Source organism: Salvelinus sp. IW2-2015, linkage group LG36 (genome assembly GCF_002910315.2).
Source record: "Salvelinus sp. IW2-2015 linkage group LG36, ASM291031v2, whole genome shotgun sequence".
Classification (NCBI taxonomy): Eukaryota; Metazoa; Chordata; class Actinopteri; order Salmoniformes; family Salmonidae; genus Salvelinus; species Salvelinus sp. IW2-2015.
In genome coordinates this window covers 34,148,577-34,163,173 of record NC_036875.1, presented here as the reverse complement: position 1 = coordinate 34,163,173, position 14,597 = coordinate 34,148,577, and the positions used below count along the sequence as shown (strand labels likewise).

General features: G+C 41.6%; 1 protein-coding gene across 1 annotated transcript in view; it reads left to right on the top strand.

Moving 5' to 3' along the window:
• The window catches only part of LOC111959411 (diacylglycerol kinase beta-like), a 142,065-nt gene that overhangs the window by 46,208 nt on the left and 81,260 nt on the right, over positions 1-14,597 (top strand). Inside the window, exons 6-11 of the mRNA XM_023980927.2 lie at positions 1,340-1,603; positions 5,567-5,692; positions 8,002-8,051; positions 9,319-9,393; positions 9,569-9,688; positions 9,941-10,058. Coding sequence (XP_023836695.1) covers positions 1,340-1,603; positions 5,567-5,692; positions 8,002-8,051; positions 9,319-9,393; positions 9,569-9,688; positions 9,941-10,058 — 753 coding nt within the window. The remainder of the gene's footprint in view (positions 1-1,339; positions 1,604-5,566; positions 5,693-8,001; positions 8,052-9,318; positions 9,394-9,568; positions 9,689-9,940; positions 10,059-14,597) is intronic.

The window sequence follows — 14,597 nt, the reverse complement described above, 5'->3', positions numbered from 1 at the left end:
GGTCCCAAGAGCACAGTGGCCTCCATCATTTCTAAATAGAAGAAGTTTGGAACCACCAAGACTCTTCTCTAGAGCTGGCCGCGGCCAAACTGAGCAATCGGGGGAGAAGGGCCTTGGTCAGGGAGGTGACCAAGAACCCGATGGTCACTCTGACAGAGCTCCAGAGTTCCTCTGTGAGACTGTGGAGATGAGAGAACCTTCCAGAAGGACAACCATCTCTGCAGCACTCCACCAATCAGGCTTTTATGGTAGAGTGGCCAGACGGAAGCCACTCCTCAGTAAAAGGCACATGACATCCCACTTGGAGTTTGCCAAAAAGGCACCTTAAGGACTCTTAGACCATGAGAAACAAAATTCTCTGGTCTGATGAAACCTAGATTGAACTTGGACCTGGATGCCAAGCGTCACGTCTGGAGGAAACCTGGCACCATTCCTACAGTGAAACATGGTGGTGGCAGCATCAAGCTGTGGGGATGTTTTTCAGTGGCAGGGACTGGGAGACTAGTCAGGATCGAGGGAAAGATGAACGGAGCAAAGTACAAAGAGATCCTTGATGAAAACCTGCTCCAGAGTGATCAGTACCACAGACTTAGGCGAAGGTTCACCTTCCAACAGGACAACGACCCTAAGCACACAGCCAAAACAACGCAAAAGTGGCTTTGGGACAAGTCTCTGAATGTCCTTGAGTGGCCCAGCCAGAGCCCGGACTTAAACCCGATCGAACATCTCAGGAGAGACCTGAAAATAACTGTGCATTGACGCTCCCCATCCAACCTGACAGCGCTTGAGAGGATCTGCAGAGTAGAATGGGAGAAACTCCCCAAATACAAGTGTGTCAAGCTTGTAGCGTCATATCCAAGAAGACTCGAGGCTGTAATCGCTGCCAAAGGTGCTTCAACAAAGTACAGAATAAAAGGTCTGAATACTTATGTGAATGTAATATTTCCGTTTTTAATTTTGTATCAATTTGAATTTTTTTTATAAAAACCTGTTTTTGCTTCGTCATGATGGGGTATTGCTGAGGAAAACAAAATATTTAATCGATTTCAGAATAAGGCTTTCACGTAACAAAATGTGGAAAAAGTCAAGGGATCTGAGTACTTTCAGCCAAGTAAAGGCCCCCCCTGCAAAACCTTCCCCCAACCCGGACGACACTGGGCCAATTGTGCACCGTCCTATGGGACTCCCGGCCACGGTCGGTTGTGGCACAACCCGGGTCTGTTGTAACGCATCTAGCACTGCGATGTAGTGTCTTAGAGTGCTGCACCACCGGGGAGGCCTCCCTATTCTGTTTTGTCTTTCCTGAATTCCTCTTTTCTCCCGCCTCTCTGTCTTCTAGGAATGAATGGAAAGAGCATCCTGACAGCCATGGGTCGACCCACGCCGGAGCCTTCCACTATGATGGCCTCATGTTCAGGTGCCATATCCACCTCTCCCTGCTCCTCCCGTTGCTCCTCACAGCGCTCTGGGACGGGGGCACACGCGCCTGGGGGGTCCTACCGCTCACCTGCCTGCACCCAGGTCAAACCCTCCACATGCAGCAGTAGTAACACCCTGACCCCCAACCCAGCCAAGTCCCCAGCCTCCCCTCGCCTCTCCCCAGGTAAACACCTTGTTCAGGTGCTGTAGGAACTTATACTGTTTTACTGGAAAAGTTGTGACGCAGGCTGTGTTAGACTGCTGTATTAGACTGCCGTATTAGACCTCCGTACTAGATCGCCGTATTAGACTATGGATTCCAATGATATCAATGTTACTGCACTGTCATGCCTGGGACATTACTAATGCCACAGCAAATAACTCCCTCTACAAATTCTACTGATTTTCACTCACAGCAATGAATTTTAGCAGTTTGATAAAGTGTGGCTATAATGTCTGAGCTGTGGCCATTGGTGTCTGTTAGTTCAATACTTTGAAAAGCAAGCACATTTTTAATTTTTTTATTTCATTTAACCTTTATTTAACCTCTTATGGCTGAGATCGGCTAAGATCCCGTTAACGGGATCGATTTGACAACAGCCAGTGAAAGTGCAGAGCGCCAAATTCAAACAGAAATCTCATAATTAAAATTCCTCAAACATACAAGTATTTCATACCATTTTAAAGATAAACTTGTTGTTAATCCCACCACAGTGTCCGATTTCAAAAAGGCTTTATGACGAAAGCACACCAAACGATTATGTTAGGTCAGTACCTAGTCACGGAAAAACACAGCCATTTTTCCAGCCAAAGAGAGGAATCACAAAAAGCAGAAATAGAGATAAAATGAATCACTAACCTTTGATGATCTTCATCAGATGACACTCATAGTACTTTATGTTACACAATACATGTATGTTTTGTTCGATAAAGTTCATATCTATATCTAAAAATCTCAGTTTACATTGGCGCGTTACGTTCAGTAATGTTTTGCTTCCAAAACATCCGGTGATTTTGCAGAGAGCCACATCAATTTACAGAAATACTAATCATAAATGTTGATGAAAATACAAGTGTTATGCATGGAACTTTAGATTAACTTCTTCTTGCAACCGCTGTGTAAGATTTCAAAAAAGCTTTACCGAAAAAGCACACCATGCAATAATCTGAGTACAGCGCTCAGAGACCAAAACAAGCCATACAGATACCCGCCATGTTGTGGAGTCAACAGAAGTCAGAAAGAGCATTATAAATATTCACTTACCTTTGATGATCTTCATCAGAATGCACTCCCAGGAATCCCAGTTCCACAATAAATGTTTGTTTTGTTCACTAAAGTCCATCATTTATGTCCAAATACCTCCTTTTTGTTCGCGTGTTGAGTTCACAAATCCAAACTCACGACGCGTGGGCAAGTCCAGACAAAAGTTCAGACGAAAAGTTCAAAAAGTTATATTACAGTTCGTAGAAACATGTCAAACGATGTATAGAATCAACCTTTAGGATGTTTTTAACATAAATCTTCAATAATGTTCCAACCAGAGAATTCCTTTGTCTTTAGAATTGCAATGGAACGCAGGTCGCTCTCACGTGAGCGTGCGTGATCAGCTCATGCCACTCTGGCAGACCCCTGACTCAATCAGCTCTCCTTCCCCCCTCATTCACAGTAGCATCAAACAAGGTTCTAAAGACTGTTGACCTCTAGTGGAAGCCTTAGGAAGTGCAATATGACCCCATAGACACTGTATATTCGATAGGCAATGACTTGAAAAATTAGATTTCCCACTTCCTGGTTGGATTTTTTCTCAGGTTTTTGCCTGCCATATGAGTTATGTTATACTCACAGACATCATTCAGTTTTAGAAACTTCAGAGTGTTTTCTATCCAAATCTACTAATAATATGCATATATTAGCAAGTAGCAGGCAGTTTACTCTGGGCACCTTATTCATCCAAGCTACTCAATACTGCCCCCAGCCATAAGTCAGTTAAGAACTAATTCTTATTTACAATGACGGCCTACACCAGCCAAACCCGGACGACGCTGGGCCAATTGTGCGCCGCACTATGGGACACTCAATCACCGCCAGTTGTGATATGTAGGGCATGTGTACTGATAGCTACATCAGCTTTACCAGCTTTACACAGATATGAGATTAATTAAATTTGTTTTACATGTGTACATCACATCATATCAACATATCAATATCAACATATCAATATCAACATACTAATATCAATATCACCATATCAATATCACCAGATCAATATCACCACATCCATATCAATTTCACCATATCAATATCACCTTATCAATATCACCATATTAATATCAATATCGCCATATCAATATCACCATATCAATATCAATATCACCATATTAATATCACCTTATCAATATCACCATATCAACATCAACATCACCATATCAACATCACCATATCAATATCGCCATATCAATATCACCATATCAATATCACCATATTAATATCACCATATCAATATCACCATATTAATATCACCATATTAATATCAATATCACCATATCAATACCACCATATCAATATCACCATATTAATATCAATATCACCATATCACTATCACCATATCAACATCACCATATCACTATCACCATATCAATATCACCATATCAATATCACCATATCAATATCACCATATCAATATCACCATATCAATATCACAATATCAATATCACCATATCAACATCACCATATCAATATCACCATATCAATATCACAATATCAACATCACCATATCAATATCACCATATCAACATCACCATATCAACATCACCACATCCATATCAATTTCACCATATCAATATCACCACATGCATATCAATATCACCATATCAATATCACCTTATCAATATCACCATATTAATATCAATATCACCATATCAACATCGATATCACCATATCAATATCACCATATTAATATCACCATATCAATATCACCTTATCAATATCACCATATTAATATTAATATCACCATATCAACATCAATATCACCATATCAATATTACCATATTAATATCACCATATCAATATCACCATATCAATATTACCATATTAATATCACCATATCAATATCACAATATCAATATCACCATATCAATATCACCGCATCAATATCACAATATTAATATCACCATATCAACATCACAATATTATTATCAATATCACCATATCAATATCACCATATCAACATCACCATATCAATATCACCATATCAATATCACCACATCAATATCACAATATTATTATCAATATCACCATATCAATCTCACAATATTAATATCACCATATCAATATTACCATATTAATATCACCTTATCAATATCACCATATCAATATCACCACATCAATATCAATATCACCATATCAACATCACCATATCAACATCACCATATCAACATCACCATATTCATATCACCATATCTATATCATCATATCAATATCACAATATTAATATCACCACATCAATATCACCATATCAATATCACCATATTAATATCACCATATCAATATCACCATGTCAATATCACCATATCAATATCACCATATCAATATTGCCATATCAATATCGCCTTATCAATATCACCATATCAATATCAATATCACCACATCAATATCACAATATTAATATCACCATATCACTATCACCATATCAATATCACCATATCAATATCACCATGTCAACATCACCATAGTAATATCACCTTATCAATATCACCATATTAATATCACCTTATCAATATCACCATATCAATATCACAATAATAATGTCACCATATCAACATCACCATACCAATATCACCATATTAATATCAATATCACCATATTAATATCAATATCACCATATTAATATCAATATCACCATATCAATATCACCGTATCAATAGCACCATATTAATATCACCATGTCTATATCAATATCCCATTCTAATATCACCATATGAATATCACCATACCAATATAACCATATTAATATCAATATCACCATATCAATATCACCATATCCATATCACATCACAATTTGCCATGTTGCTTAGTAATGCTCGTGGTCATTGCTGTATGACATCACCATCTCTCATGGATACGCCATGTTCCATTCCTCTCCAACAGAGAGAATCAGAGGGGAGAAGAAGAGGAGCCCGTCCCCATTACCTTCCCCCCAGGTGGTGTTTCTGAAGGACATTGTGTGTTACCTGTCCCTACTGGAGAGGGGCACACCAGAGGACAAGCTGGAGTGTGAGTTACAGCGTCTAATTACTAGTGTGTAAACAACCAAGGTATTTGAGAGAGGTCAGTCATGTAGAGTAGTCAAAAGGTGTCACCTAAACTTCTCAGAAAGACATCCTCCCACAATCTGAGTGGATAAGTCAATTCATTAATTTTTCCAGCTCAGTCACCAAATACAGGCGGGCTTTCACACACACGCACACACACACACATACACACACACCAGTGCCATTTCAGATGAGGGAGGACAATTTTTTTTTTTTATAAGCATGGCCTTATTTCTATTACAGTATATTGGATGACTGTCATTCATATTACATTCACCCAGGTAAATGTAACAGCGATAGGTTTAGGCTACTACATGATACTATAATTTCCCCTATACCCATCATGAGGTTGCTACAACCTTGCCTTTGAATGAAAGCTAACAACGTAGGTGCGTACAGGTCGAGAGACAAATTTGATATGACAGACCGTGACACATGGACAGAGTGACATTCAATACCACCTTGCACACTCTTGCCTGCATCTAGCTGATCTAGGGTGTAATCATTAGTCCAACAGTTGCAAACGAGAGTTTCTATTGGACAAATTCAGGTACGTTTATCCCCGTTTTGTTTAAGAAACGTTCTTCAATCACGCGTAAACACCAGTTCACAGTTTCATAGCAGCCACGTTGTATTCCTTCTCGCATCTATGTTATGCGCTCTCCTCCTTTCACCTCTTTCCTTCGCTTGTGGACTTCACAACACATCAGCTGTATGTGACCAGGCGAAAAAACCTTTCCAAGCCAAGCCACTACACACAGCCTACATCGTTGTCACCATATTAGCTAAAGTAACGTCATGGTCAGCATAGCAAATAGAACTAACGTATTTGTAAACCCAGCTACATCCAGTAACGTTACAGTGTACAGTCAGGAAAGCAGTTACACTGGAGGGCCCCGGTGGCAGTACATTTGTAAAACCAAAAGCTTACCTTGACTTGGAAGAGTTCCAGTGTTGTGTGGGATAGTCATAGCCAGCTAGCTAATCTAACATAGCATCCCTCTGTTTGAGCAGGGTGTTTCAGTGGGCTAAACTAGCTATCTGCATTTGCTAGCTAAGTGAAACTGAAAGTACAAACAAACGACAATCTCTATGTCTCTCTTGCTTCTCCTTCATTTCGGAAGAAATTAATTGGTTTAGCTATTTTCTTTCTCTCTTCGAGTCAACTACTCACCACATTTTATGCACTGCAGTGCTAGCTAGCTGTAGTTTATGCTTTCAGTACTAGATTCATTCTCTGATCCTTTGATTGGGTGGACAACATGTCAGTTCATGCTGCAAGAGCTCTGATAGACTGGAGGATGTCCTCCGGAAGATGTGATAATTACTGTGTAAGTCTATGGAAGGGGGTGAGAACCATGAGCCTCCTAGGTTTTGTATTGAAGTCAATGTACTCAGAGGAGGACGGAAGCTAGTTGTCCTCCGGCTACATCATGGTGCTACCCTACAGAGTGCTGTTGACTTCTTTGCCCAAAAATAGTGTTTTAATCAATTATTTGGTGATGTGATTATATTTAGTATAGTTTTATCTAAAAATGATACTTTTTTAAATGTTTTTAACATTTCATTTTTTATGAAATTCACTGAGGAGGATGGTCGTCCTCTTGCTCCTCTGAGGAGCTTCCACACACACACACACACACACACACACACACACACACACACACACACACACACACACACACACACACACACACACACACACACACACACAGGTTGTGAGCAGTGAGTCAGGAGTTAGGCTCCCCTTGGGATTAACTCAGCCTCAGTACCTGTCCTCGTTAGCCCATGGACATCCTAAACCCTGGTGTTTCCAATAGACTTCTTTAGCGTTGGGAGCTATATCCGCACACTCTGACACAGGTAATCTCTGCTAACTGCTTCCGACATCCCAATAAAACAGGAGTACGTGTCACGCTCTATTACATCCCCTGCTCCAACACAGGAGTGGTGTTGCGTCACGCTCTAATACTTCCCCTGCTCCAACACAGGAGTGGTGTTGTGTCACGCTCTAATACTTCCCCTGCTCCAACACAGGAGTGGTGTTGTGCCACGCTCTAATACTTCCCCTGCTCCAACACAGGAGTGGTGTTGTGTCACGCTCAAATACTTCCCCTGCTCCAACACAGGAGTGGTGCTGAGTCACACTCTAATACTTCCCCTGCTCTACAGAGGGGTGGTCTGACTGGGAATTCAAGTGGTGCTGACAGACAGGGACTTCAAGACATTACAGCTGAATCATGGGGTCCCTTTTTTCTCGTTCCCCTCCAGTCATGTTCCGGCTGTACGACACAGATGGCAACGGAGTACTGGACAGCTCGGTTAGTGGCCCTCTCTTCTCTTCTCCTCTCTTCTTTTCCCTACTCTTCTCTCCTTTCGTCTCTTCCGCTCTTCTGTTTTAATCTACTCTTTTCTTTCCTTTCTTCTGTTCTCTCCTCTTCTCTTCTCTCCTTTCTTCTGTTCTGTTCTCTCCCCTCTCCTCCCATCTCCTTTCCTCCCTTCTCCTCCCCTCCCACCTCCTCTCCTTTCCTCTTCTCTCCTTTCTTCTGTTCTGGTCTCTCCTTTCCTTTCCTCTTCTCTCCTTTCTTCTGTTCTGGTCTCTACTTTCATTTCCTCTTCTCTTCTCTCCTTTCTTCTGTTCTGGTCTCTCCTTTCCTCTTCTCTTCTCTTCTCTCCTTTTTTCTGTTCTGGTCTTTCCTTTCCTCTTCTCTTCTCTTCTCTCCTTTCTTCTGTTCTGGTCTCTGCTTTCCTCTTCTCCTCTCCTCTCCTCACAGCTCCTCTCTTCTCCTCTCATGCAGTGCTCAGTGCAATTAGAACAACCCTGTTACAATACATCCTTATTTCCTCTGAACTGCACTGCTTCATTCTTAGATCCTTCAACAGTATACCGAGTCGATATGCAGGGGTATGAGGTAATTGAAGTAGAAATGTACATTCACTACCGGTACAAAGTTTTAGAACACCTTCTCATTCAAGGGTTTTTCTTTATTTTGACTATTTTCTACATTGTTGAATAATAGTGAAAACATCAACACTATGAAATAACACATATGGAATCATGTAGTAACTGAAAAAGTGTAAAATATTTTATATTTGAGATTCTTAGGATGATATCAGAGGATACTGTCATCATAGGATGATGTGGATGATATCAGAGGATACTGTCATCATAGGGTGATGTGGATGATATCAGAGGATACTGTCATCATAGAATGATGTGGATGATATCAGAGGATACTGTCATCATAGAATGATGTGGATGATACTAGGAATACTGGTCATCATAGAATGATGTGGATGATATCAGAGGATACTGTCATCATAGAATGATGTGGATGTGGATGATATCAGAGGATACTGTGGTCTGACTAATTTGTTTTCAAGGACACTCCCTATGATCTTCTTGGGCATGCCAAAATGTGTAGGATTTTTTTATTTTCTAAATGGAGAACATATGTGATCGTCTCTGTCAGTCTCTTGGTAGTAATGTCTGTGGATGTGTGGATGCGTTCATTTGTTATCAAGAAGGCAGCCACAGTGATGTTGTTGTTGTTGTGGTATAATGTTTATCTCGCTTGCTGGGTGTAGGAACTGGACCGCATCATCAATCAGATGGTCCACGTGGCAGAGTACCTGGAATGGGACTCTGCAGAGCTGCGACCGGTAAGGATGCACACAGCCTTGTGTGTCTTGTTTCCCCTGTTCCCAATGTATTGTGGCGACCTGAAAAGGCTAGCTTAACGACAGTGACAAGGAAATGTTGGATCATTACAGTATTATAATTTGACAAGAATTTACTGGACTCACCCTCTGTCCTCCCCCTCTCCCTGTGTTCTAGATCCTGAAGGAGATGATGGAAGAGATAGACTATGACCGGGACGGAACAGTCACTCTGGAGGAGTGGATCAGAGGAGGCCTCACCACCATCCCTCTGCTGGTCCTGCTGGGCATGGAGACGGTGAGGGAGAGTGCATGTGTGTGTGTGTGTGATATTATTTGATAACGGATGCCGTGTAGCAGACACTTTTATCCAAAGTGCATACATTTTAGTAAGTGTATATGATCCCTGTGGGAAGAGAGATAAAGTATGTGTCTGCGTGCGTTTGGAGTGTCAGTTCCACAAAATCAATTCAGAAAGATTGATATCTTTCTCTTTCTCTTTCTCTTTCTCTTTCTCTTTCTCTTTCTCTCTCTCTTTCTCTCCCTGTAGAATGTTCAGGAAGATGGTCAGCATGTGTGGAAACTGAAGCACTTCAACAAGCCAGCCTACTGTAACTACTGCCACACCATGCTGCTGGGAGTTCGCAAGCAGGGCCTCTGCTGCTCCAGTGAGTGTGTGTGTGTGGCCCTTAGTTCTACTGTCTCTTTGTCTCATTAAAGAGATACTTCAAGATTTTGGCAGAGTCAGATGAACTCGTGGGTACCATTTTTATGTCTCTGCGTCCAGTATGAAGGAAGTTAGGTCAGGTAGTTTCAGGAGCCAATGCTAACTTGCGTTAACGCAATGACTGGAAGTCTATGGTATCTGCAGATACCAGGGTGCGAATTATGGGAGAGCAGGAGGGGCTCAGCTCCCCTGAATGAGACATTAGCTCCCCTAAATGCAACAAAAGTCAAACTTTGAGGGGGTCTAAATAATACTAACTTAATTATTCACCTATTTGTTTAAAATGCAGTGGTAAATCTGTTTTACAATGGTAAATATGAAAATAATGCTTGAAAGGAACACCCCAACCTCTCTGTCATGGTTTAAACCATTTATTTATATGTGATTGCACAAATCGTCTCCCTGTTCACTGTGCTGTCCACTCAGTAGTGCTAAATTTAGCCACAACTGAGCTCCTTTAAATACATTTACATTGTACTAGTTAATTTTCACCATTTGTTTGCCATGTGCCCTTGATAAAAATAGCCTTTACCACAGTTTTGGCCCCAGTCAGGTTCTCTGGCAGGTTCACTGCCCCGCAGTGTTGGTTCTAGCTTGTATGGCTCCCTGGGCGAACCCGCAATTTAGCCCCCCCCCCCACCAGACAATATGTCTGTGAAACTGTATATTCTTAGTATTATGAATTAATTGTGTTTTTTTAGGTAGCATTTCGTAGTGTGACTGATTTTACTAAATGCATTAGTACTTATTATTATTATTATTATTATTAGTACTTATTAGTACTGCATTAGTACAAAGTTAGAGGTCCGCTATTTGATAGATTCCCCCACTCCCCCTACCTCGGGCTTCCAGTGGGGAGACCTGAGGTCAACCTACCCCCGCCCCACTCCGCATCTCGTACTGAGTGGTTAGACCATCCCAGGCAGTAGCCTGCCTAGCTCACAAACTAGAATCAGGGCTCCCACTCCGACAAGGTTAATTGACCCACAGTCCCACACGGTGACATGATATCATTGACGTAATGTGCAAATGAAAACCGATTGCGCAAATGTCACCATTCCAAATGTTTTGGTGCGGGAGCCCCGTGCCGCCCCCGAAAAGATGCCGCCCTGGGCGGCTGCCCATGTCGCCTATACCTAAATCTGCCACTGGGCTGGGGGCATAATAACTAAACGCTGCCTCTCCATGCCTTTTGGTCCTAGGCTTTGGGATAGTAAAAAGGCCAGTGCCAGAGGACCTGAGGGACCTACTAGGTACATAACTAAAAAGCATGTCTGACATGTATTGTGGTGCACAATTGTGGATTGAGATAAAAACCAATAGAAGAATCTTAAAATGTATTCTAAAGCTCACAGACAGCCAGTACAGAGACATTACAACTGGTGTAATGTGTGCTCTCCGTCTGGTCTTGGTCAGTACCCAGGCTGCAGCATTCTGTATGTTTTGCAGTTGACCAATGGCTTTCTTGCGTAGACCAGACAGGAGAGCATGACAGTAGTCAAGCCTGTTTGTAATTAAAGCATGGATGAGTCTCTCTGTATCAGCCTGAGAGAGAAACGGCCACACCTTGGCAATTTTTCTCAGGTGGTAAAAATATATTTTGGTCACATTCCTATTATGTGATTTGAAATTTAGCTCAGAATCTAAAATAACACCTATTTTTTTTTACCTGGTGTTTTATCTTTATTGCCCGTGAATTAAAATGTGCGGCTAGATTCTCTCTCTGTGCTTTGGCTCCAACAATAAGTACCTCGGTCTTGTCTTGATTTAGCTGGAAGAAGTTGTGAGCCATCCATGTATTTAAATCACTAATACAGTCTAATAATTTATCCGTGGAGCAATAATCCTCTGGTGACACAGAAATGTAAAGTTGTGTATCGTCTGCATAGCAGTGAAAATCAATGCTGTGCTTTCAGATAACGCTGCCAAGGGGTAACATATATAAACTGAACAATACCGGACCCAAAATCGAACCTTGTGGAACGTCACATGTGATGTGTATTTTCTCTGAGTTATGTTCACCAAGTGTGACAAAAAATTCTCAACTGGTCCTAAACCAATTTAGAACTGGACCGGAGAGGCCAACCAACCTCTCCAGTCTGTCCAGAAGGACATCATGGTTGACAGTGTCGAATGCAGCACTTAAAAATCTAAGGCTGTCTCTGGGCACGAAAACCAAATTGGATTTTTTACAGTTAAAAAAACTATTTCTCCAGAATTCTGCTGGAAGGTTGGACATTGGTTGATAGTCGCTAAGAGCAGAAGAATCTAGATGACTTTTCTTCAGAAAGGGTTTCCCCATAGTAGTTTTTAGTGCAGTGGAGTGCACGGTGTGATTAACAATAGCTTGCACTTCTTCAGATATGCAATTAAAAACTGTTTTGAAGAATGTGGTGGGGATAGGATCGAGAAAGCAGATCGAGAAAGCAGGGAGAAGGCTTAAGTGGTGATATCACTTTCCTGAGCATGTCTGTGTCAACCAGGGGAAATTAATGAGTAGTGCCTTTGCGTGGTGGGCTAGGGCACATATCATCAAACTTCTCATCATGCTTGACTGATACATTGTAGCCTAGTCTAGTAAATTGACTGTACGTGTTAGGGTGACCATTCCGTTTTTTCAGGTATAGTTTCAGACCTATTGCAGGTGTCTTGACTTTTTAAGATGCAAAAAAATTCAATTTGTCAGCAAGACGCATGAATTAATGTAGGCGTAATCAATGGCAATCCCCTAATGTCATTTGCCATCCTTTTTGGTGTTTTGTAAACAGATGTCCATTCATCATGCTGCTCAAGTGTACATCCACTGCACTATTTTGATTATTTTGGAGTCGATGAACACGCACTGGTAGTAGCGATATGTTTGACAATCAAATAAAAGCTTCATGACTGGTTGTGTTCATGCCAAATTAAATGGTAACTCATTTTTACCCTCTAGTTTCATATTTATTAATAGGCTCACACATTTATTTCCAATAGAGACCCCCTTCGAATGTCACGTGTAATTCGCACTCTGGCAGATAACATAGACTTCCGGTCATTGTTCTAATTGTGCTAGCGCTAGTTAGGAACTACAGTTGAAGTCGGAAGTTTACATACACCTTAGCCAAATACATTTAAACTCAGTTTTTCACAATTCCTGACATTTAATCATAGTCAAAATTCCCTGTCTTCGGTCAGTTAGGATCACCACTTTATTTTAAGAATGTGAAATGTCAGAATAATAGTAGAGAGAATGATTTATTTCAGCTTTTATTTCTTTCATCACATTCCCAGTGGGTCAGAAGTTTACATACACTCAATTAGTATTTGGTAGCATTGTCTTTAAATTGTTTAACTTGGGTCAAACGTTTCGGGTAGCCACGTGCACTTTAAACGTTGAAATTCCAGGAAAATCTCTGTCATGCGCTTTAGCAGTTCCGCATAGAGCCTACTTGACATCATTTGCGTGCATTGGAGGGATAGTCACCTGTGGAGTCTTTCAAGGCTTACTTCAATACTCAGTGCCTCCTTCGCTTCGACATCTGGGGAAACATCAAAAGAAGCAGCCAGATCTCAGGAAAATAAATGTAGACTCACCGTTCCTGGTCATCCTTGGGACGCAATGGTCACACCTGAAGGTACCAGTTTTCATCTGCTACACAACAATGAATACGCAACGTATAAACCCATGGACCACGCAGCGTCATAGCGCTCAGAGAAGGAGACGCGTTCTGTCTCTAGAGCAATGAAGGTACTTTTGGTTCGAAAGTGCAATATCATCCAGAAACAGCAAAGGCCTTGTGAGATGGCTGGAGGAACAGGTACAAAGTATCTATATCCACAGTAACGAGTCACTTATCGACTAACCTGGAAGCGGCGCTCAGCCAAAGGAAGAAAGCATGCTTCCAATGCCATTAAATTAAGCCAGACTCGGTTATGCAATGCACCATGGGGACAAGATCGTACTTTTTGGAGAAATGGTCCTCTGGTGCTGATGAAACAAATAGATGTTTTGGCCATAATGACCAGTCGGATATGTTTAGGAGGTAAAGCAGGGAGGTTGAAGCCAATAGTCACCCTCCCACCTGAGACGGGAGGTGCGCATCATGTTGTGGGGGGGCTTTGCTGGCGGAGGGATGGTGCCACTCACCAAAATAGATCTGGCATCAGGAGGGGGGAAATTATGTGGGATATATTGAAGGCCAAAATCTCACGAATCAAGTCAGGAGTTCACGTTTGGTCGCAAATGGGTCTCCAACTGCAACAAATGACCCCAGCATAACTTCCAACAGTTGGCGGCACATGCTTTAATGCAACAACAGCTCAAGGTGTTTGCGAGTGGCCTCACCAAGCCCTGACCTGCAATACCCATCGAAAAATTATGTGCGGCAGAAAAGAAAACGTGTGTGCGAGCAGAGACCTACAACTCGACTCAGTTACACCAGCTCTGTCAGGAGGAATGGCCAAATTCACACAACTTTATTGCTGGAAGCTTGTGGAA